At 39.7% G+C, this 26,333-nt stretch overlaps 1 protein-coding gene across 3 annotated transcripts in view; it reads right to left on the bottom strand.

The window, feature by feature from the left end:
- Positions 1–1,757: 1,757 nt before the first annotated feature.
- The window catches only part of FGF13 (fibroblast growth factor 13), a 564,332-nt gene continuing 539,756 nt past the window's right edge, over positions 1,758–26,333 (bottom strand). For all 3 annotated transcript variants that reach the window (XM_077146184.1, XM_077146186.1, XM_077146185.1), the window contains 2 exons: positions 5,869–6,067; positions 1,758–3,179 (listed from right to left, as the gene is read on the bottom strand). In XM_077146184.1, the coding sequence (XP_077002299.1) occupies positions 3,043–3,179; positions 5,869–6,067 (336 nt within the window). In that variant the 3' untranslated portion in view covers positions 1,758–3,042. The remainder of the gene's footprint in view (positions 3,180–5,868; positions 6,068–26,333) is intronic.

Genomic DNA, 26,333 nt, shown 5'->3' with positions numbered 1-26,333 from the left:
CAGCGAGAGTGGTGGCAACATGAGATCGGTGCCATGCCAAATAGCCAGTGGTTCTCAAACTGTGGTGGGCATCTCATTCGGCAGGTGCTGAGGTCCAACCAAACACCACTGAAGCAGAAGAAATCAGGAAACCCAGGGGCTCCTGAAGCACTTTAAGGACCACCCTTCCGCTGCAGTGTTAATAGTCATCTGTGAAAATATGGGTTCATGGTCACGTAAGTTTGTTTATCCCACCACTTGTCAAAATTAAGCAGGCTTCCTTAACATGGGGCTTTTCAGAATATAATGTACTAACGCATATTTTAAATCGGCAAGAGGTAAATAGCCTACACCAACGGTCCTCAAAGTGCGGTTCACCAGGATCAGTAGCCTCATCTGGGAACTTGTTAGATATGCAGTCTTAACCCCCACCCCAAACCTACTCAATCAGAAATTCTAGGGGGGGTCCAGGAAGCTGAATCTTAATAACCCTTCAAGAGACTCTGATGTGTGCCAGTTTTTGCAGTGTTTCCCAAAACGATTTGCCTACAAAACCTTTTTTTTCTTTCATCGAGCATGTGGCAGGACTAATATTTTATGTCATGAGAAATGCTGCTGAAGTGTGTGTGTGTGTAAAATGAAAATATATGAACATGTTGGCATCATCAGTTGTAGGGAGAGTTCTTCGAGGGCCAGTTACAGATGGATTTATTTAAACACCACCTGCTCTTAAAGAAAAAACAATTTGAGGCAGCTCAAGGAAATACTGGGAGTAAAGGATTTTTCCTGGGTATTTTGACCTCTTATTTATGCCAGGCTTCCCTGAGATAGCAACGTGCCGATTTGTTTAGTCCCTTTAGACCTAAGCTATCCTTGAATATTGAAAAAGCAAGAGTAGTAAACAAAATAGTCATTAACTAAGTCCTTAAGTCCTTGGAGCAAGAGTGAGATAATGCACTACCATTCCCTAACTGAGTGAAAATTACTTAGGACTTAATACTGGGGGAGGGAGGTTGAGTGAGAGCCCACTGGTATTTAAAACATGGTGCCAAAGCTCATGGCCTGAGTCCAAGCTAGTTTCATCAAGGAGCACTTCAGAAGTTAGGCAGGATGAAGATTTATGCCTGGGTTGGGCTGAGTTAGAGCTCATGTGGAATCGGGCCTAAACATCTTAGGGATGGGTAGCCTCCTCTCCTCACAAAGGCATATGGGTTGGGGCCCTGAAGCCTGTCTTTATGGATGCCTCCCAAAATACTGGTCAATAATGTCTAACCACTCCCTCCACTCTTTCTTCCATATAGTGACTGTTTCTCAAGGCTCTATTGTCAGACAACGGCAGCTTCAGGGGAGCTAGTGAAAAGACAACAATATTTTTTACAAAGTAGATATATTTGCCTTTAGCTCTCAGAGGTGGAAAGGACTCTAGATATTCTTTTGTCCTGTCTTCACTGTACTAAAGGAGAGGGCTGGGGAACAGAGAGGGGGAAATGACGCTGGGAATTGCAGAGAGAATATGAAAACATAGGCCCCATCTGGACAATCTGATTACTGAGTGGGAAGGAGAACTCCTCTGTTCCAATTTGAAGTCCAAGTGAAATAACTAGTACAAGAAACACAGTTTAAAGGGTGTCCGTGTTAATATGAATCCAGAGGTTGCAGATGATCTCAGGGTAGAGACCTTATCTTTATAAAATTCAGTGTTTAGCTCCAGCTTCTGCTGCAATCAATGGCACATAACAGATGCTCAGTAAATACATGTAGAAGGATTTTTCTTTGAATGAATATAAAGAGTTTATTCGGTGCGTATTTGGGTATACAACAACAAATATTAAACAATTTTTTTTTTACTTTTTTGTGCACAGGACAGAAAACTGCCTGTACGTGCTATGTCCATTTTTGGAACACAGATTTTAACAATTATTAATGCACAAAATCTTACATATCATGCAACTCTATGCCAAGATTCCAACTTTCTTCCATGCAACAGATATGAAGATCTAAATGGAAACGTAGCTAAGTCTTAAACACTTTTCCAATAGCAAGTATAAGTATAGGTTGTTTAGGGGGAACCAGTCTTAACATTTCCTTGTACACAATATTCACGTGCCAAATACAATGACAGGAGGACTCAAACATATACAGATAAGACATTTCTCAGTGAACAACACAAAAGACAACACCACAGTTCCAAAGTTCCTGTCTTTACACAAGAAGCCACGTCAATAGTTAAACATGATACACAAATGGAATTGAGAGAAATCTACACTTGAGGATACTCATTTTCAAGTTATTTTTACTGACTGGGGTTGACAATACAACTCAGTATCTACGCACAAACTACAGCACAAGAAGTGGACCAGAATACTTCAAATCTAAAAAAACAAAATAAAATAAAAGGAAAACTGGTAAAATCACAAGTACACTGCTACCTTGAGCCCGAGATGCCAATTCAGATTCAACCTTGAATTTTGGTTGATTTGGATTAACTGACACAAAGTCAATAGAACCATTGAATTTCAGAAATCATAAAGTTGCACTACACCAAAGTAAAGAATACATTTGAATCAAGCGTAGATAGAAAACATTAAGCCAGGAAAACAACACAGCTCACGTAATTTCATTTGCCCCTACAAAACATTTAAGCAGTTAATTTTGCTTTGTGTTTTTTTGTTTGTTTGTTTGTTTTTGTTTCTGAAGAGCAATTATGGTCTTTTAAATTTTCTTGGTTGGAGAGCAAATTTTTATCAGCATTAGTGCTGCGAAATGTTTTGGGTTTGTCATTCCCCAAGGATAGGTGAGCTCATGAGAAAATTGGACAGTCCTTCTCCCAGATTTAGTTCACCATTAACGCTTGGCATTCTTTTGCACAAGCTCAATCTAAATTATGGGGCTTTAGTACAGATGATAAGAACGTATAGTGGCAGATAGTATAATGAAGTCTGCCTGTTTTGTTTGGTAAACGTTACTGACAAATTTGAACTTTTGGGTGAAGGACTGCTAGAAGAATTCAACAGCACCTGGAGGTAAGGTTCTGTTACAGAGCCCTTGTTTTGCCCTCACTGGCTACGTTGATTCATTGTGGCTCATGGATTTGCCCCCGTTCAGCACGCCGGAGACACTTCTGCTCTTGGTTGGGGTCCCGCTTCCAGATCTGGAGAACTCCGTGAGATCGTGCAGCGACGGCTCCTTGTACATGGCCACTGAAAAACACAGAACAACAATGCAGAAGGATGTTGAATGGGTTCACCACACTGGTCCTCAACTCTTCTTCTGGGTTATTAGGTGGGATGGTTTATTTTATGGCTCAACGTGGCTAAGTGATTGTGCCCAGTCATTTGGCCACACCCTAGTCTAGATGTTGCTGTGAAAGTATTTTGTACATAATATTAGCATTTACCACCAATTGACTTTAAGTAAAGGAGATGGACCAAAAAAATATGGGTGGGCCTCATCCAATCAGTTAAAGGACTTAAGAGCAAAAACTAAGGTTTCCTGAAGAAGATATTCTGCCTCAAGATTATATCAACTCCTGTCTGAGTTTCCATCCTGCCAGCCTGTCCTATGGATTTCATACTTGTTAGCTGCCACAATTGTATGAGATGAATTCCTTAAACTAAATTCTATATACACACACATACATATATATGTATGTGTGTGTATATATGCATGTATGTGTATATATGTATGCATACAGGCGTACATGTGTGCATGTTTATATGTGTGTGCACATGTGTGTATGTGAGTATCTCCAATTAAAAAATATTTTTATTGTATAGTATAACATATATACAAAGCAAAGAAATAAAAAAGCAATAGCTTTCAACAAGTAGTTACAGGATAGATCCCAGAGGTTGTCATGGGCTACCATATGATCCTCTCATATTTTTCCTTCTAGCTGCTCCAGAATATAGGAGGCTAGTGGGCTTAAATACTTTTTTATCATCACAATTGATTTTTTCCTTCTTTTTTTTGTGAACGATAACATATATACAAAAAGTTATAAATTTCCAAGCACAGCACCACAATTAGTTGTAGAACATATTCCAGACTTTGACGTGGGTTACAATTTCACAATTTTAGGTTTTTACTTCTAACTGCTCTAAAATACTGGAGACTAAAAGAGATATCAATTTAATGATTTAGCATTCATATTCATTGTTAAGTCCTATCTTCTATGTATAATTCCACCATCACCTTTGATCTTTCCATACCTCTCACTGGAGTTGTTTGGGCTATGGCAATTCTAAATTTTTGATATTGGAAGGGTCTGTCACTAATGGGGTAGGGAGATGGAACTATCTGATATTCTGGAGAGGCTGGGCTAGGTTTCAGGACTTATCTGGACCAGGAACCCACCTGGAGGTTGTAGGTTTTTGGAAAGTTACTCTAGTGCCTGGAACCCTTGTAGAATCTTATATATTGCCCTGGGTGTTCTTTAGGATTGGCTGGAATGGCCCTGGTTGGGGGTTGGCAGGTTATGATAGGTAGCAAGGTCTACCTGAAGCTTGTATAACAGCAAACTCCAGAGTAGCCTCTCGACTCTATTTGAAGTCTCTCTGCCACTGATACTTTATTAGTTACACTTCTTTTCCCCTGTTTGGTCAGGATGGAATTGTTGATCCCATGGTGCCAGGTCTGTATTCATGCGGGTATCTCCTTTTGGTTCTATTTCTTTGCAGAACTCTACTGAATCATTAGACTTCCACACTTTAAACAAACGTTAAAATGCTGCTTTCAAGGACTCAGCACAGAGTAGACTGGATCAGATTAAACAAAATCTTGTCTTGGTGCAGTAATGCGTAAAGAATTTCAGTGACTAATATCTATCATGGATGGTTCTATATGAGAGAATTAATGAAAAATGCTTTTAATAAAGCTCTTAGAAGTTTAAACATGAACTACAGTCTACTGTGCAAGCCAAATATTAAAATTTTAAGAACTGATTTTTATCATATCATAAAATGAAACTCAAAGGGTGAAAATAGTAGCACAATTCTTGGCTTAATAAATGGTAAATCTAACTATGGTGGTGCTGTAAATAATAGTACTAGCTTGTGTTTATGGAGTGCTAGATATTGTTCTAGGTGCTTTACATGTACCATCTCATTTAATTCACACAACAATCCTTTGGTGTAGTACACTTTATGCCCATTTTCCAGATGTGGAATGTGAGGCACACATGGATTAAATCACCTGACCAAGACTATCCATTTAATGAGGGATCAAGCTGGGATTCTAATCCAAGTACTCTGGCTCCAGAGAATGTGTCAGAAGGCACAGTGCTATGCCAATTTGCACCCGGCAGTCTGTTCCTACACTAACCCCCCCCCCCCCCATTCTAATGGCAGGCCTCTCTGAGTTATTGCTCTGCTTTGCCTGAAGTATATGTCCCTTCTCTACCATGTCCCACTGCTTCTAATATCGCTTTTCTTCTGCAGCCTGTTCCTAGCCTCTATCCATTCTCTAATTTGCTATTAACCTGCTAATAATGACTGGAAAACAAAGTGATGAATGAAAATTGTTGGGACAATATTGATGGGTCTTTAGTGAGGGCCCAAGGAGGTTTCTAAGAAGTGTTAAGTGTGCATACATTTTAGCATTGACATTTCTGCCCAGGGAACAGTTTGGTATACTTTGGGTTTCTTGGCTGTGCTCAGTTAGCAATTAAGCTGCTTGCAAATAAGGAAGTGGAAAAATGAGACTCAGGGGATTAGATGCCTTCATGCTTCTGAGGGTTATAAATGTATATGACATATAAATTTTTTTGTCTAAATGCCTTAGTGCAGAAGAATTATGCCACACTTTCACAAGAGTAATACAGGACTAACTTAAATGAGTCCTTTGTGCCAATATTTATGCACTCCACCACTCCTGTAAGGTCAAGTTTACCTTTCAGTGGTTTGGGCAGAAAGTGGGCTGCAGGCTTGTTCTTCTTCACGTGGTTGCCTTTCATGATCTCTCCTTCTTTGTTCAGCCCCAGATACCACCCTCTTCCTGACTGCTGCTGCCGGTATATCATCGACGAATATGTCACATAATAATTTTCAAACACCGATTCTTTGAATTTGCACTCAGGTGTGAAATGTTCCTGCAACAACAACAGCAAAAATGAACAAACAAAAGTTTAATATCTACAGCTGCAAATTTCACAGAGAACCATCTAGAATTGCCCTCCAGGAAGTTCAAGCCTGTATGACCAGTGCTCTGTTTGAAAAGTGTAAATTATTATCATCGGAAACCAAAAGACGACATTTAACATTTCGGATGATGCATTAGGGAAAGAGCCCTAAGTGAAAGTGCTTGGAATCAATGATGAGCTCTTTTTGTAATAAAGTGATGGAGAAATCAGAACCAGCCTTGTAAGTGTGACATATTGGGCACAGACACGAGCTAAAGATTGAAAAAACAAGCAGGAAGCTGTCACATAGAGCTTTGTTCCCTTCAGGATTAAATATGAGAAACATTTGGTCCTTCTACTTAATTTTCATGGGTTCTGGAGTTACTATATACTATGGTCATCAATTGCATGAGGCTAAAAACTGTATTACCATGTGGTTGCCCCTATTTCTAAAGAGATGCTACAAAGAAAGGCTACTTTTCACTTTTAGGTAAAACAAATTGATTATTTTTAGATCACTGGACCTTGACTTAGAAAAGGAAAGTTAAAAAAAAAAAATCCCCCACCCGCCCACTCCATCCTTGCCTTACAGTTACATTTACAAACAAATCGATATAGAAGCAAAGAATTTACAGTAATTCAACATGCAGACAAGAGGAAACAGCCCAGGGGACTTTGAACCCTGGGATGTGATTTTCTGTCACACACTGGGCTATGTTTTCTTTACAAAGGGCTGTGGACCCAACAGACTGTTTTGGAAAAACATAAAAACAATCCTCCTTTTTCAGTTCTTTTTTTGTGTGTGCAACAAACAGCCATTAAAAATGATCATTTCTTGATGAAGTTCTTTGATGCACAAAAGTGTTTAATTTTGAGGAGCTCCCATTTATTTATTTCCTTCTTCAGTGCTCTTGCTTTAGGTTTAAGGTCCATAAAACTGCCTCCAATTGTAAGTTTCATAAGATATCTCCCTACATTTTCCTCTAACTGTTTTATGGTCTTAGACCTAATGTTTAGATCTTTGATCCATTTTGAGTTAGCTGTGGAAGTCAGTTTGGCGGTTCCTCAAAAAGCTGAATATAGAATTGCCATACGACCCAGCAATACCATTGCTGGGTACCTACTCAAAGGACTTAACGGCAAAGACACAAACGGACATTTGCACACCAATGTTTATAGCAGCATTATTTACAATTGCAAAGAGATGGAAACAGTCAAAATGTCCATCAACAGAAGAGTGGCTAAACAAACTGTGGTATATACATACGATGGAATATTATGCAGCTTTAAGACAGAATAAACTTATGAAGCATGTAATAACATGGATGGACCTAGAGAACATTATGCTGACTGAGTCTAGCCAAAAACTAAAGGACAAATACTGTATGGTCCCACTGATGTGAACAGACATTCGAGAATAAACTTGGAATATGTCATTGGTAACAGAGTCCAGCAGGAGTTAGAAACAGGGTAAGATAATGGGTAATTGGAGCTGAAGGGATACAGACTGTGCAACAGGACTAGATACAAAAACTCAAAAATGGACAGCACAATAATACCTAATTGTAAAGTAATCATGTTAAAACACTGAATGAAGCTGCATCTGAGCTATAGGTTTTTTTTTTTACTATTATTATTACTTTTATTTCTTTTCTCTATATTAACATTCTATATCTTTTTCTGCTGTGTTGCTAGTTCTTCTAAACCAATGCAAATGTACTAAGAAATGATGATCATGTATCTATGTGATGATGTTAAGAATTACTGATTGCATATGTAGAATGGTATGATTTCTAAATGTTGGGTTAATTTCTTTTTTTCCGTTAATTAAGAAAAAAAATGATCATTTCTAAACCAAATGAAATGAATGGCAGATTTTAATCTGTAAATAATTTATAGAATAGCAGAAGGGCCACGTGAAGTGGCAGAAAAGTGAGAAAAATGCTAATTGGGCTGCTGGTGACAGTAGCCTGGATGAGACTACTAGATCACTGCTAGCTTCCAGGAGAAACTTTGATGGTATCCTGAAAATGATGCTTACAAAAAACCAACACTGGAAAAAATGTAGAAACCTTTCTGGGAACACCACCTTTTCTGAGCAATTTCTTAATGCTCTTACCTTCCTTCATTTCCATATTAGCTACAATTCTAAGAAATGAACGCTAGCTATCTGAGCAACTGCCTCAGAAGAGTCGCTTCAGCAAAGAGGGACAGCCGCCTCAAGAGAGGTGGCTTTTCTCTGAAAAGAAAGAGTTAAGCACTTGGGCAATTTCCTCTCCTTTTCTTCTGCTTCCCACAGTAATCTGCTTGATTCCCCCTCTTGCCTCCAGATTACATGAATTGGAGTCATCTTTTGGGGCTATTTCAGCCAATTATGGTCATACCTGAAAGATCTTCGGAGGATTCACACAAATTCAACTTACTGAAGAAGCCACGTACTTCTAAGGCCACAATCACCTGGAACCAAAGTGTTCTATCTTTGCACTCTGAAACTCCTCTTTGTAGAAATTTAGACTTAGGGGAAACCAAGATATGCCTACAAAGAAATTTGACTCCAAGTCTCCACATTTCCTCTAGTGATAAACACCACTGTAGAGAACATTGCTGAAAATTCTTTGGGGGATAAATAAATTGTTCCAGAAAAAAGAAATCATCTTTGGTGGGTGGACTCAAGTTCCATAAAGACTCAGAAACCATTTGCAAATCAACCTGGTGAAAAATGTATATGAAGGCGGGTGATAGTATATAGCCTCATAAACAAGGAAGGGGTGACTACAAAATGAGATGGGAGCAGAGTGTGCTCCAAGGTAGGTCCCTCGGGAAGGGGGGCTGTTTTGAATGTCATGTGTGATAGAAGCAGCACTTGTTCATTCATTCAATGCACATTTTCTGAGGAGCCATCATGGGGCTTGGGTGGGGCCAAAAATTCACAGATAAATAAGATGTGGCTTCGGAAAGCTTACTTAGATTTGTAGGAATCAGGCACAACAGAGAAAGCCAGACTTAATTCTGACCAGGGAACTGGGAAGGGATTCACAGAGTGGGTGATGGTTTTAGCTGAGTCTGTTTTTTTTTTTTCCTTTATCAAATCCCTCCCCCTCAAGACTCCCTGTCATTTGGTTCCTTGGTCATTTGGGTACATGCCTGATTCCTACAAATCTTAAAAACTTCCAAGGAACTTCAAGTTAATCTGTATTCCTGTCCAGGATCTATGACCTTCACCTTCCATTCCCCTTGTCTCTGCTCTAATTTGCACCCGTATTACCTCTTTGCTGGACGTCTATAATAACCTTCTAATGGGTCTCTCCCCTTCTTCGAGCAAGGTTTCTTTCCTAAAGCAAAATTTCCCTGCTCAGGAATGTTTGATGGTTTCACTTTGCCTACAGTGGAAATGCCAAGCAACTCCATATGGCATTTAAGTCTCTACAACTCATTCACTTACAGGCCTTCCAGTCTCATCCTCCACCACGGATCCCTGTGCACCTTTGTGCCTTTACGGATGTCATTCATTTCCTCTGTTGAGAATGCCATTTATGCATCTCTACTTACTGGCTTTCCTTCCATCTCTCAGGGCCTATTTCAAATATCACTGCCTCTCCCAGTGATGAATCATATATGACCTCTCTCAGTCAGAACTGATTATGCCAATACCTTGTGCTCCCATAAACTCTATCTCCATCTCTAGCATAGCCCGGTGACACAGGGGATCGGCTCTGGATGGCAGGGAACATGTCTTACTCACCTCTGAATCCTCCTGCCCTCCCTCATAAAGGATTGGTCATTCTGCATTGCACACAGCAAACCACTTGGTTATTGTTTATAGAATTTGCATTTCAGAGATTCGGATTTAAACATTGTAAATGTCAGGACTCAGAAGTATCACCCAGTAAAATGTTCCCGGTGAATCTCCTTAAGACCATATCATAAAATCTGCTGTATGTGGAAGGAGGCTGTCATTGTCATGGAAAGGTCTTGTGTGGATGATTTCATATTTTAATAAACCTGGTTTATTAAGAATAAAATGTGGTACCTACAACACTGGGGGAGGGGGAACTTGGCAACTGTTAGAACTATTGGAAAACGGCAAGGAAGGACTCAATGAACTGAAAGCTCTGTCACATCCCGGCAATTTCTTAGTCACTGTCACTAAATTTGGACTCAAAAGCTCAGTAGAGAGGGAGGAAAATGAGGCCAAAAAAAGAATACTGAAGCAACCAAAGGAGTGTTCTGTTCCGTGTGTGTGACACCATCATTTTATCTAGTGTTGGGGTGGGTGGGAAGAAAAGGCTTGGTTTTTATCAAATGTGGAAAAAGGTGCGGTGGCATCTCTAGGTTTCAGCAGTGATTCATATAAATAATAGAATTTGGATTTGACCAAAACCAGGAAAGTCCTATTCAGAGGGGACCAACTTGACATATGCCAAAGAACCAACCTCCTCCTACTGATCTGGTGATGATCAGCAGTGCTCTTGAAGGAGGTAAACTGACCTTGACACATAGTGGGCACTAAATGCCCTGTATTTATGATGACTATGCCCTGTAATTAACAGGCACTAGATAAATAACTGCTCTGACAATAAAATATGAGTTAATGAATGAAAAAGATGTCAAACATTTGTTCCCTGCACCACCACTAAGAAATTACTTGGTATGAGTACAAAAGAAAAGGTGCTTTATGTCTTAGAAATCCTTTATGCATTGATTTCACTTAAAAGTTTTTTTTAACCTCTCTTGCATATCTATATTTTTTCCAGAGAAATAACATGCTTTTAGTTTGCAAAATAATCGATGTCTCTAAAATCTGTCTTCTGTATAATCAATCATCTCTATTCCCTTTAATGTTCAAGGTTCATTTTTATTTTCGGTGATGGTTTTATCTAAGAAACCCACACCAGTTAGTTATAATGATTATATTTTAGGTAAAGAAATGAGGAGTCTACATTTTCAGAACGAATGGATCCAGGAACAAAAATCTAACAGACTCATTTTTTCCCCCCAATTTACTCACTTAGTAGAGAGAAATAGCTCTTCAGAGGTTGAACAATTATCATTGACAAGAAGAAAACATTTGAAACCTTCAACTTCTAGTCAACACAACAGGTTGGGGAGTATCTAGAGCCCCAAATGTTAATATATAGCTGCCCTTATTAGTGCATGTTTGATCTCCACACAGACTTTGAGAGGCAAGTGAAGCAAGCATGAGCACAGTTGGATTGGTGGATATATGCAGATAACCTCCAGACCTAAAACCCCAGATCACAAGGATTGCAACCTGTTTTGTTTGGGCATGGGCAGGCTCCAGGAATCAATCCCGGGTCTCTGACATGGCAGGTGAGAATTCTGCCACTGAGCCACTGCTGCACCGCTCAAAAGGAAGGGTTTTCTTTTTTTTTAATACATATATTTGGAATGAGCAGGCTCCAGGAATCGAACCTGAGCTTCCCACTTGCCAGATGAGAATTCTACCACAGAGCTACCCTTGCCCCCCACCCCCCCCGCCTGCAACCTGTTTTAAATTGCTATTCTCGGTTAGGATCTGAAGAAGTGACAGTGTCCTGGGTGGTCCCCCTGGTACCGAGGGCCAAGTATGGAGGTGATGTGGTACCACTTTGGGTTCCTGGAGCTGGAGCTGGAGCCAGGTCAGAAGTATGGGCAGTGATGATGGCCTTCTGAAGAAAATCATGCCATGGATGCATATCGCTCCCCCAGGTAATGTGAGCCTACATCCTGGGTAGCTGTAACCCAAAATATGAGCACTAAAACAATATCTCTACCCTTTATATCACATTCATGTGCCCTAAACACATCTCCAATACCAAATTATGCACACTGGGACTAAATGTCTTCCTGATTAACACAAGTAATTTTACAAACATAAGCATTATGAACAGGATTTTCATCCTCCCCCCCAACCCCCGCTCTTGTATTTTCTGCTCTGGTATCATGGATGTGGTTGCAGTGTTTCACTTGAGTCTACATCTCAGCTGGATGAAGGATGGCTGTGTAGACTGTAAATGTTTCCTTTCACACATTTCTTTGAAAAGAAATATTTTTTTAAATGGGCTGTGCTGATTCCCTTGGATCTAGAGAGAGCCGCAGAGCCTACTGAGGTTGTCCATACATAGAATGGTGACACTAAGTCCCCATGCTGTTGAATAAAGCACATAGGGACAGTATTACACATTAGCTGTGACCTTTCACATATTCGTATGCTCTGCCAAGTGCACCTATCCTGGTAGATAATAATATTTCTCCATACATTTTGTTTTATTCACATGTAGCCTTTTTAAAAGCAGGCACCATAGAGCATAGAGACGAAGATAGTTTAGAGCTACATGAGTGAGCATTTCATAAACTTTTTATAATGAGGCTGGTAGAATCTGGTTTCCTTTTCTCAGCAGGTTCTATAAACATACTTTAATTAATCTATCTCGCCCTTCAATTCTCCCACTTCCCTTTCTTCTGGCCACATTTTCAGTAGCCTGATCATCCCTATTAATTGCACAATTACTGCCATTAGCAAGCGCCACTCTTCTATTTCCGAGCCATGTTCTGATGACAATTACTTTTGTAGATTTAAAGCTAGCCATTTACTTGAGCAAGTCTGACTCGTGTGCGACAACCATTTGTCAGCCTAAAGAAAATACTGTGCAGAATAAAATTAGCTTTTTAACTCTGCTTTAAAAGGAAAAATGTACACTAAATGAAAACCTAAATCAAACCTATGGGAGTGACACTGTAACTACCTCTATTCTCTATAGAGCTTTGTGTTCCATCAAAGATTCCAAAATCCACGACTAATTATTATATTCCAGGCTTTGATGCTCTCTCTCAGGGTATATTTGATGTGAATGAAATCGCATTAATAAGAACATTATTACTAAGATCAAAACATGGGAGGGGTGAGGTTGGGGAGTACAATGGGGATCAAAACTCACCCATTGCACTGTAGCTAAGCAATATTATTAATTCATGATAAACAGAATATGGTTTTGTTCACATAAATATGCTCTGGACGATGAGATACTTGAGGGCAGCCCCCAGCACAAAGATGCAGCTTATAGTAAATGTCCAACACACATCCTTTGAAATGAATCAATGAAGGAATAGAATATCACATGAAGAGAACTTGGAAGCTCACTTGTACAGAGTCAAACACACAAGTGTTAAATACAGCACTAGACTTTTCCAGATGAATAGAGGGAGGGCTGTTTTAAAATTGAGACAGAGAAGTCAGACTTGCCTGAGAGGACAGAAAGAGTAGGTAATAAAAGAAGGAAAGCGGCCTACAGATAAACTCAATTTTAAAAACTGGTCTGATTAACAGAGAGGTAAAGAAAAGAGAATAAAGACAAAACAACGTTTAAGGTGCAAGAATAAAGAGATTTCCCAGTAACTAAGAGGCACTAATGTTATACTCTCGGACTTTGGGTATGCATATACCTAAATATTTCAATTAATTTCTTTTAGCTTGAGTTTGGTAAAATGGGGAAAAATTTACCAGTTTCACCGACCCCACTAGCTCGTTGTATGAGGATCCAATGAGGTGATATATAAGAAAGAGGCTCTCAAAATTGTAAAGCTCCACAAACATGAAACGTGGGATTCCTTCTGATAATACATGACCAGAAAACCAGGGCAAAACAAATAAATTCTCTTTTCCTTTCAAGGCTCTTTTTCACCATGGAATCAATTTACGAAGGGCCTGCCTATATGTTTTATTAACATGGAAGAATATAAATTCCACCCAAAATTAGGACTGCCCATGATTCAGTGTTCTCATCCAAGCTCAGTTCCCAGAAAACAGTTTTGCCTCCTTTCGTTTTTCATTTCTGTCTGCAGTAAGGTTGAACCGGCTGCAGTGCTTCAAGTCACAGCATTCAAGAAATGCAATGCACTGAAATCCTTAAAAATGGTCTTTATGAAATTCCATGCAGCAAAATGGCTTAAAAGCACACATGTTGATTAGCAACCATTTATACAGAAATACAAATTATAATTCAGAATTTGCTTACGGAACTATTTCTCTTACCTGCTTACAACATAATGTCTTGGTAGTGTTTTTATAGTCCAAGATATTTAATAGATATTTTAATGTACCTCATGTTGACTCCAGGAAATTTGCCCACACAGTATTGCTTTTTTGCCCCCTCAGTTCTTTGCAATCAAAAATGAGAAAAATATTAAGGAGCTTGTCAACCAAAGTCCTCTTGAAAACAGAAGTAGAACCAAGATATCACCAGATATTAGCTCTGGAGTTCATTTATTCCTTTGTACTGGCTCGTTTTGGATTTTTATATATTCTTGTAAGGCAGTTTCATGCAGCAGATTTACCTGGGTTGTCAAATTTCACAAAGCAATTTGTTTTTTAAAATATACTAAAATAAGCTAGAAAAAGAAAAAGCATGAGAAGAAACAAAAAGAATGCAGCCCTTACTGAGACTAAGAAGCACTATTTTTGTTGTGACATAAAAATTACACAAACCCAAAGCCTCACTCTGCTCCAACTCTGGTCAGCAAATACTTTTTGAAATGAAGTAGCTTGCTGAAATTCACGACAAAGAAGAGGGACAGGCCACTTGCCTTCAATGCTGTGGAACTGGCCAAAGACAGTGTAAGTCTGAACTAAACCTTCTAGAAGAACACACACTGTGTGAGCAAGGCAATTACGTGGCAGAGGAGGGACTTCAATTTACATAAAATATGTTTCAGAGGGACTGTGTGAACAACAAGTTCTATTTTAAGCCTTTCTAGGGGATCTCGCTGTTTAAGAGATACCTGTGCAAAAACATGCTTTTCCTCCAAGTGAAGAAAACTTCTCTAAAGTGAATAAACTACTAAAAATTGGAATTATGTATATTAACTCTATACACTGGCTTTCCTTATCTCAGAGCTATTTTTCTGATAGTGTTGTTCATGGTGAATCAAACACCAGAAATGAGTCCTAAAAGTAAATCTTCCTGCCTTTTACTCAGCTACCAGAATTAATTTGCACCCATTGGACAAATATACTCCATTACTATGAAGCATTTTAATTTGTGGCAGGAGTTTTCTGTGAAAGAACTTTGTTGTGGGACCTAAATTCATCTATGAAAGAATGAGTTCTGAAGTACTTATAGACAGCAGGTATAGTGAATTAAAATTAAATTGGGGGGGGGTAGTGCAAGGGTAGTTCAGTGGTAGAGATCTCGCTTGCCATGTGGGAGAACCAGGTTTGATTCCCAGTCCACACACTTCCCCCAAAACAAAACACACAAGCAAAAAAAACAAACCAAAAATTCAATAAAATGATATCAGAATGACAGGATACTCACATGGAAAAATAACGAAATGTGACCCCACCATGCAGCATACAAAAAAAAAAAAATAGGAGCAGTTGCATTGGCCTTAACATATTTATTGCCTTAACATCTTACATCCTACTATTATGTTCCTCACTGACCAACACTGACACCTGCTTAAACAAGAATATCAGCTTCTCCCTGTCCTCTCCTCATCCTACCTGCATTGGGGCCCCCTATAAAGTTGCATACAAACTTTCCAATCCCTACTCAAGCTTGACCAACCACTATAGCTCCACCCATTTCACACTCTGAAGGCACAGTCTCCAGGGCCACTGTAACGTTTTGCCTCCCACCTGCTTGGTTGAACCCACGTTAATGATGTGTGTCCCCATGTGGTCCTGTATGACTGTGAACCTGTGACTACTAACAAACTTTCCTTTCATGCATCTTCACTGATACTCATCCTTGCCACACCTGGCAGTCCATATAAAGATCCTTATAACACAGGAGAAGAATAAACATAGTAGGTCATATTATTTTAAACAGCTGTTGCAAACACCTAACTGAACGCTCAAAACCTAGGAGCTCTGAAAAAGTTTCCCAGAGATCCAAGAAACTGTCATGCCAAGGAGAAAGGTTCTTTCCTCATTCATCAATTGAAAAGCTCTGGCAAGGCAGGTTAGCTGATTAAAAATAACATCATACCAAGGTGGTTGCATGGGATGTTCTATTATTTCTGGAAATTTTGGTTTTTGTTGAGGAGTGGATGTGCTGAATTTGATAAACTCTGACTCTGTACAGGAGGGTCACTTATAATAACCAGGAGCCTACTTCTACAAAGACTTTCAAAGGAGACTGCTTATCATTTTTCCTGCACAGGTAGGAAAGCAATGCTAGACCACAGCAACTGGTGAAATGGAAGTCACTAATGCATGCTCTCCACTGCAGAATAGAAAACCTGGAATCACAGGGCAAGATGCAAAGTCCTCTCCTACTAACCAAGGATGAGAAAAGTGTGGCAGGGGGTTATTGGACTACCATTTCACATTATACCTGCAAATTGTTTCTGGAAACGGGAAGTGGTGAAGGAGGTAATCTTTCTATGAAGAGACTGCACTTCTATTCTCTTCTGCCCCTTGAAAAGAGGTAATGAGAGGTTGCTGGTGGAAGTCACTGACCAAAGGGTTTGAATGGAGGAAGTCAATTCATTAAAGACCCACATGGAAGAGTTCATTCTAAACTACTGAGAGCCTACTCTGTGCCAGGCACTGGTGTCAGGACTATTTGCCTACATAATGATCTGATTTGTTTTTTTGTATGCTGTATGGCGTGGTCACATTTCATTCTTTTTCCATATGAGTATCCCGTTATTGCACCATCATTTGCTGAATTTTTGCTTGGTTGGTTGTTTTTTGTTGGTTTTGCTTGTTTGCTTGTTTATTGGGGAAGTACATGGACTAAGAATCGAACCAGGGCCTCCCACATGGCAGGTGAGAATTCTACCACTGAACTATCCTTGCACCTCCTATAACAATCTGATTTTAATCTTTTCGGCAACTCTAATAACTTCGGGAATGGATCCGCATCCGTCTGGCCTGAGAAGGGAGGATCCACCACCTTATGGGTGAGAAATCTATGGGAAAGAAGCCCTTAATAAGTCATTTCTTTATGAACTCAATTGCAAGGGCATCTTTTCACCTGGATGGTTGCCAGTATCTGCAATGCCTATTCTCTCCTAAACTCAAGAGCTCCAGCATTTGCTGAAGATTCAGCCCTCCTCCCTCTTGATGCAGCCCCTCCTCTGAACAACCGAAGAGCTCGCTTCACACCTGCCTCTTCCACTCTCCAGCTTCCTGATGTTGGGCAATTTCCGTGAGTTCTCAGAGCTGTGGTCCTGCAACTGGAAGAGGGCCAGCATCAGGCACCTTACAAGGAAAGGCTGCAGAGCACTAGTGGGCCACTTCCCTGGCCTTACCTACCTTTCAGTGTGTGTGGTCTACAAGAAAATGTCACTGTCCCCCACTGCACTAGCAATTCGAAACTGACGTGAGGATTAGCCAGCATCAGTGAAAACCCATGGAGTAGAGAGGCCCCTTTCCATATCTGTGTGGGGTTAATGTTACACAGTAACTTGCATGTGTGAGTGTCTGCTGTCAGTAGCAATTCCTTTTCAAGGGTAACAATGTGTCAGTTTTCAATTTGGGGCTTAAAATAGCCTAAGATTCTAAAACTTGAATTATTTTAATGCCTTTCGGTGAACCCACATGGCATTAAAGGGATTTGTGAAATAATCCAATATTAATGGGCCAAATGACATTTACACGTCTCACTTTAATTATGGTACCATAAAAAGTACAACATTATTATCTCGCTTCTTTTGTTCTAACCCACTGTTTCGCTAGTTCGGCTTTCATAAGGCGGGTTACTAATAACAACAAGAATGAAAAATCTAATAGTACTTTACGTTTAAGTAGTGCCTACTTTAAAAATTTTTCTACAACTGCTTAAACAGTTATGGCAGTCAAGTGACAGGTAAGGGACAGTTTAATAATGCTGATGATAACAAAGGTAACGATTATCATGGATTTTAGTAGACATCTTTTTTTCCTCCCTAAAGAGTATTTTTTAGAGTTGAAGAAATGGAATCAGGGATGCTAATACACTGGTGGAACTTGGCATTAAAACCTTCTACTGAAGAATGAACCCAGCACAGGAAAGAAGCTCCTTCTAGAGGAAGCAGGCATCTGTTTCTGGGAGCTGGTATTGACATGTGTCGAGGCTCTTACTGGACAGTGACTTAATCTATCAGATGCTCTGGGGGTTGCTAGACACTGAGGATCTGGCAATCCCGACTTGCCCTGGGATCCCAAGGGAATAGAGGAACACAAGGCAGCTAAGCCTATCTCCCAGGTCCCTGGATCTCTCCTCCAAGCCAGGCAGCTTTCTATTTATCTTATGTAAATGCACCCACTGAACATTTTCTTGGATCATACCATGAAAAGTTCATTCTTCTACTGGCAAATGTTCGCTACTGAATTTTGGCATATTTTGTGTGTGTGTGTGTTTTACTTTCCACTGCCCTTCTCTCTCTGCCAGCAGTTTCTAAGGGATTGCCCAAGAACACATTTGTTGAAACTAGGCTTCTGCCTTTTCTAGGTGCAGAAGTGAATAACAAGTACAAGGAGAAATAGAAAGAAATATAATCAGACACTTTGGATATATGTATACGGAGAGACAGAGAGAGAGAGAGAGAGAGAGACCTGGTACAGAAAGACAGCAGGGAGTGAAAACTGAAAAATTAAAAAAAAAATTTGATCATTTGTTTTGCCCAATTCTATAATCCTCTGGACTGTGAGAAATATCCCCCGCTGAAGGTTTAATGGGAAAGGTGGGAAATTAACTTGTTTCCGCTCTGCTGGAGCAGTTCTTTCTGCTTCCTTTCCGAACTCCCAGCTGTGCTTAGAACTCGGGCTATCAATCTGAGAGTTCACCCAGGACAACAGGTTATGGGCCTCTGAAAGGAAATATCTAGAGAGGAGTCAGAGAGAGGGGAACCAACCTACACCTCCCTGGACATTTTCCTATGTGCAGTGCATAAATATCTCTGGAGATAAAAAAAAGGAAATCCAGGTCTCTTGAAAAACTCAGGAGTAATGCAATGAGTCCTCTCAAAGTTCATTAAAATGAGAAACTCTGAAAAATGAAAGTCACTATCGATATGTGAGTTGCCTTTTTTTTACAAGAGAAATGTAAACATTCAATGTATAGGTATGTCACAGTAAAGAAGACACTAAACAAGGAAATAGTTCCCTATTTATTACCAAGCTGCCACTGGCTGTGATGCTGTTGATTTTCATCATCACCATATCATGGTTATGTGGAAAGGACTGCAGCAGGGAAGCATACTTGCTAAAAATGCAATGTCTCCCAGGCATGTTTAGACAAAATATCTCACTGTAATTCTTAATTGAGCTTTCAACAATTCAGTTTAAATTGAAGTTGATTTGTTCTATATTTCCTGAAGTACTCTAGCATTTTTATATCAATCTTTAAAAAGGGTTTTGATGACATTTAAATTTTGAAATAGGCAAATTACAGCTCGTTTTTGTTGAAATATGTGTGTTTTAATTTAAAAATATTTGTTACCTAAGTACTGCCATGGTTGAAAACACAACAATGCAATGAAATAACATAAGCTGTGAGACTATATGAAAATAATTAATATGTCATAAGCTTTATACAATCATTACCTATTTGGAATAATTTTCGGCTTTCAACTTCAGCAGTGAAGATGGTTAAAGTATTTACATGAGAATGGAAAATGCATAAATTATCCCTGCAGGGAGCACTTAAAACTTAAGGTAATTATACTGTGCAGCAATGGATTCAAAGAACTCCAACAAAACAACAACTAAGTCTACAGTCACCTTTAAAAAATGATTATTATTCTGTGTAACCAGAGATCTTGAACACCAAAAAAATTCCTCTCTTTATGATTACGTTCACATGATCAAGTCTTACTTTGTTCTTTTACCATCGAGCTCTTACAGCTGGCTCAGAAAATTTGCATTCTGTAAAAGCTGAACTAGACAGCTAGTAGAGATGAATTCTCCAGTTATATTCCCGCTGTGAACAGAACCCGTAATACTCCCTTAATATATCTTATCATTGCACTTTTAGACTAAATACGCATCCAAATCAAGCCCTATTTTTTACATTCCTCCTGCTCAAAATCTTTTAGTGGCTCCCTGCTGCCTACAGGATACAATCCAAACTCCCTGGTCTGGCGTCCAAAACCCACCACAATCTGGCACCTGCTTTCATACAATTCTAGCATAGGATCTCTCAACTCCAGCCAAACTGGAGAAATAAGGCCAGTATGAAAAGAAGCAGAGAGTTTTCTTATGAATGGAAAACCATCTCCAACAACCCATTATTGGGCTTTAGAAGCTAGGGTGGTTAGAAAAAGAATCACTGGGTGATGGGGAATACATAACTAATCTCTCCTAAATTTCTTTCTTACGTGCTCCACTATCTTTTTTTTTTATCCTGAGAAATGATGCGCTCTCCTTGAACATCCCAGCAGCCTCATGGCATGGTTCCTCATGCCGTGACATAGCAGGAGCAGGCTTGTGGGGGGTGGGTGGGTGGAGGGCTGCCACCATGCAGACAACTCTTTGGAGGCCACTTGCTAATAATCGGCAGAGCTTTTCATGGCACACAAAGAGAAAGAGGCAACTGTCAGCATGTCAGAAACCTCCAGGCTCAGCTTCAGCTGGAATGCAAAAGCACTTGACAATTGATTATTTCCGAGGACTTTTCACAGCATCAAGGAAGAGGGTAATAAAATTGTATCTGAACAGAAGGAAGCTAAATTATTTATCTCATACTAACTTTTACCAGATGGCTGGTGATGAAAAATCTATACTGGCAACTATGCTGTATATATTACTTAAAAGATAATCAAGGGGGCTGAACCTTTAAATGTTCACAATATATTTGTATTTAGTGTTATGGCCCATATTGATTTCATACAAAGGCTTATCTTTTAAATGCCTGTGACTGGTCTATAATAAATTGTGTCACCAAGTCATTGTAAGTTGCATCACCTATTCATGAATCACATCAGCAGTTGGATTGCTTCTCTATTACTAACCTCTCTGATGTAATAAATTTTGGGTTTTGCCACATGGTGATGCCTACTACATCCCTCAACAACAGGAGGGTGCAAAGAACATTCTTCCCTAAGAGAAAAAAAAAAAAGGATACCGCCCTTCAAGGAGCCCAACGTCCTAAGAATTATGCTCCGTCACTGAGCTTCAGGCAGAACTGGTAAAATCCTGACTTCCACCTAAAATAAACATGGTTAGTGGCGGAAAACATGACAACTGTAAGGAACACCAGGTGTATCAGATGCACACCCTCTACCTCTTCTGCCCAAGTTATGTCCCCGGAAGGAGGGTTGCGTGGATTCAACAACCAATTCTTCCTTCCTCTGCCTCATCATGGATCCATCTGCTCTTTGCTTTGAAGTCCACCACCAGGGAAAGGGGACATGGACTTGTTCTTTGACTTACTCTCAAACTCCAATTGTTCAATGAAAAGGAGAAGGCATTTTATAACATGTGCTATGGCAAATAAAAACATTTTCAGATGTGCCTAACTATTCTATACTAGGTAAAGCAGGTAAAAGTTCCGCCCCAAAGAAGAATTGGTTGTGTAGAGAATCAGCATGCATGATTTGCCTAGTGAGTCAGAGCTTCTCTGAACATCTTGATACAATGTTTATTATTTTGCAGAATGGACAGTTATCACCTTTGATTGACTTTAGAAGACTGACTATTCTCCATGTTGCTTTATGGGAATATGACTCATTCAAGTCAACAAAGATGTCTCGAGTGCCTATTCAGTGCACTCGCTTTCCTCAACTAGATGCTAATACTCATGGTGCAGAGCACTTTGAGAATAGTATTTGCCTTCCCCAGACAGTTGTCCAAAGACCATTTTCCAGGCTTCAGCCTGAACTCACACAGTTCCCCAAAGTACGTTTTTACAGATACAAAAGACCCAGACCGGATTCTAGAGTCAACATGGACCATGCATTGGCTGAGCAAGATACAACCCTAATTTGGGTGAAGCTCTTTCTACTAGGATAATCTTATTGAGCATTTATTTATATCCATTCAAAAGGATTCCTTTGGTGATTTCATCTGCCATAGTTAAGTTTTCTAACATTATCACCTTCAGCTAAGCAATTACCAATCTCTTTGAAAAAGTGACTATCCAAGGTCAAAGTATAGATTAAAACAGAAGTAGCTTGTGTTGAAACCTAAAAACAGATCCTTAAGCATGACACTTCAGAATGGCCAAATTTGTCACCATGATAGCATCTATGAGAACACACAAGCCACAACATCCTATGACTGGTCAAACATGAGTCAATTCATAGTTGAGTGCAAATGATACTGGCAAACTGTACAACAATTTAAGATGGTAAGACTCCATTTTTTAAATCCCCTTCCCACATAGTGACATTACTAGTATTCCAATCACCAGAAACAATATGCTATAAAACAAAGACAGTGGTGTCATCGAAGTTATACTTTCTTCACTTCAGTTCTACCAAGGGAATGTTTACAGAAGCTGGATATTTGGAGAACACTGTAGTGAAAAATTGGGAACAGTGGGACTGTAAGCTAAGTGCCCTGGATAAAGGACTGCATGAGGACTTTGAATAAACACTAACAGATTTTAAATTTCACAGCTTTGAGAGCAGATCTTCATAACAGAAACTTCACAGGCCACGCCCAATTGCCCCAGACCTCACTGTCTCTAGCACTGGAAAGACATGAGAGGAGCAAAACCAAACAGATGTGATGACAGTACAATTGGGGAGCTTAATTTTGTGCAAACTCATCGAATTGCATGTGCATCTCCAATGAATAGTTGAAGAAATGGGTGTGCAAACAGCAACCAGTTACTGGAAGACAGATATACATATACACAGAGAGTGCGAGAATGGTTGCAGATTACATATTTATCTTTCTAGCAACATTAACTCTCTATTCTTCTAAATAGTCTCAACATTTATCCACAGTTGCTTACTTTATCTTGAGTAAGCAATAATAGGCTCTATTTTTCTAGCACCTGAGTCACAGCTTGGTAGTAAATTAGGTGCTTAGGAAGGTGGGCTGCCTCCTTGAGGCCACTGGGCCATGATTTAAGGGGTAATATGTTCTTGGTTTATGAAGTTGCTTCTGACTCACTTCGGTGGGAGTTATTTTTCCCACACCACTGAAGGCTATGGCTGAGTTAAATGACTACACCTGTTATATTTTCTCCACCCCTTACAGTGCGGATGATGTGGGTTGAGCTAATTATACACTCTTACCAGTCCTGTTGTGACTTACAGAGTAATTGCCCATAAGGTTTCGTTAAGTTTTAGGTTCATTCTGTGGTTGTGGAACAAAGCACAGTCAATGAGATTACAAGGAGGGGACTGTGGACTCCTTGGTAGCATTCTGTAATTGTGTGAGCTGCCCACTGGTACCATCTAAGCTGTACTAGTAATAAAACTTGAATTTACAATGTAAGGGAGATCCTGTCACATCCTCCAATGGTTTCCCATCTTATTCGGAATCAAAGTCAAAGTCATTGCCACAGCCGATCAGAATGACCTCATTCCCCCTCCCTCTCTGCTCTCATGTATCACTTGTCCTCTTATTCACTTCACTATGGTCACACTGGTTTCCTAGCTTGTCCCTTCAACATGCCAAGCATATTCCTACCTCAGGGCCTTTAGACTTGCTGCTACATCTGCCAGTAACATTTTTGCCCCAGATATCCACCAGGATCCTTCCCTCTCTTCCTTTACTTGCCAGGTTAATAGAGAGGCTTTTCCTGACCACCGCAGGTGAAAGAGCAATCCCTGTCCCTCAACAACTCCTATCCTCCCAACCCTGCTTATTTATACTCCAAAGTATTTATAATCACCTGCCAAACCGTATAAACTCCCTATAATTTGTTTCTTGTCTACAGTCTGTCTAGCCCCTGCAGGACATAAGCTCTATGAGGACAGGGATTATGTTTTGCTCATGGCTGTAGTTCCAGATTTGGAACAGGTGCCTGGTACTCTGTGTACGTGCCATATATATCTGCTGAATGAATGGATGGATGAATCCCAGTGGCCTGATAGACTGAAGAGGCAAATTATTCCAGATTATTAAATTCTTTGCATAATTAGTAAATAATCAGATGTGTCACAAAATGCTATTTAGGCTCCTATTGAGGGACAGTTATTGGGGCTTTAATTTTCACTGTGGTTATGAACTGCATTATAATTATAAACCAGCGTCTCTGCCCAAAGAAACAAAAATAAACCTTTGGTAATACTCTTTTGAGCTAAACATGAAAGACTATTTATTAAAAAAAAAAAGAGCAGGACAAGATGAAAGGAAATTGCTGAGGAGAATACCTTTGAATAGTGTGCCAGCAGGTAATTAATCATTGAAAGCAGCAAATCCTGATGGCTAGTAAATTTCAAGGGCTTATCTCAGTAACATATGAAAGTGCACTCTCCTCCTCAACATATTAGAAATGTCAACTTACTGTATGGAACAAAAGAATAAATGAAGCATATGTCTTTCCAAAGTTAATGCTATTATTTTTGATGATTTAATTAAAATATATTAAATAGATATTAGTACATTAAAATATCAAGAGGAGGTTATCCAGGGACCTAGTGCTTAACTCCAATGTATTCTTCATGGGGACTAAAAACCTGAAATGACTCGAACTTAAATTGCTCGGTGTAGAACATACACATAATGTAGAAGGGCTCACATCTCATCTCTTTGCTGTGGACCGCATTTTGTCTTCAATTTGCCAAAACAAAGATAAGGAATATTTAGAAGGAGGGACGTTAAATAAGAAATAAATGCCACCACTTGCTAATTAAGCGCAATGGTGTAGATAAATCACTTCTGAGCCCCACTCTGGATGTTGTTTAGAGTAGAGACTAATTTGAAAGGAAGCATGGTGGAGAAAGAAAGAATGGTTTAAAGCATGAATTACACTTTACATAAAAAGGCATTTAACTTTGTCAACAGCAATAAACACAAAATATGCCATTTTTCAACTGCCTGGTCATGTCTACACGATGCAAGTGGGTACACAGGACTCTATCGCAATATGGCTTGCTAATAAGTGGGCTCAGATGTACTGTATCGAACCAAAGGTCTAGGATGATTTAGCCAGTTGCAGAAGTTCTGGGCTCTAGTCTCGGTGTCATGAAGAGGTCTCTGCATTCTATGCAAGGCAGTCTCTTTTGGGCAGAAACTAACAGACTGGATACTGGGTCCACAACAAAAGAGAGGAAGGCAACAAGTATACTGAGTCCCTAATTGTTCTTTTCACAGAAAGTGGTTTTTAAGATATGCCCACTTTAACCAACTGCCTTGGCTTGCTAATTTTGGCACACGGGAAAAGAAAGAGTAGAGAAAATCAATTGCATGCCCCTTAAGACAATCCCAACCAAAGGCTAATGGTAAATAACTGCCTAGAACTCTTGTACTGAATATTTTTTTCTTCTTCATTTTATATACTACATTAAGGCAGCTGGTTAAGGGCACATGTTTTAAAGTCAGTAAGTGGCAGAGTAATAATTAGAACCCAGGTCTGACTGTTTGACACCTGGCAACTAATGTAACCTCTGTGCCTCAGTTTCCTCTTTAAAAGGGAATAACAACTGTACTTTCTTCATAGGACTGATGGAAGGAATACATGGGTTAATGCTTGTAAAGGGCTGCCTAAAGGTTAATGTTTGTGGGATGTTTGTATTCACACAAAACACCATTGTTTATGAAGAAACATGAGTGTGTGATGCCTGCTAAAAGAGTCATGCCAAACACATGTATAAAATTGAGCAAGATGAAACCACAGCCAGACTTACAATCAATAACTGCCTGTGGTCAACATAAAATCTGCTTCAGAGTGGATGATTTAGGCTTTTAGTTTTTAAAATGGGGTGACGGCTGGTACTGAACTCCTGTGAAACCATTTTTTAGTAAAGTCAGTTTTTCTTTCTTTTTTTAATCAGTTGTCCTTATAGCACAGGTTAGGATCCTCTACCTTCAATAATGTAAACAATAGTTTCTAAACATCTGGCTTGGAAAGTGTGGTAGTTAGATTCAGTTGTCAAATTGGCCAGGTGAAGGCACCTAGTTCTGTTGCTGTGGACATGAGCCAATGGTACGTGAACCTCATCTGTTGCTTATTACATCTGCAGTGGGCTAGGAGGCGTGCCTGCTGCAATGAATGATGTTTGACTTAACTGTCTGGTGCTTAAATGAGAGAGCACAGTGTAGCACAGCCCAAGCAGCTCAGCATACCTCATCTCAGCACTAGCAGCTCAGCCCAGGCCTTTGGAGATGCAGAAAGGAATCACCCCAGGG

The sequence above is a fragment of the Tamandua tetradactyla genome, chromosome X (assembly GCF_023851605.1).
Source record: "Tamandua tetradactyla isolate mTamTet1 chromosome X, mTamTet1.pri, whole genome shotgun sequence".
NCBI classification, from domain to species: domain Eukaryota; kingdom Metazoa; phylum Chordata; class Mammalia; order Pilosa; family Myrmecophagidae; genus Tamandua; species Tamandua tetradactyla.
The sequence above is the reverse complement of the archived record's forward strand: the minus strand, read 5'-3'. Positions and strand labels throughout refer to the sequence as shown.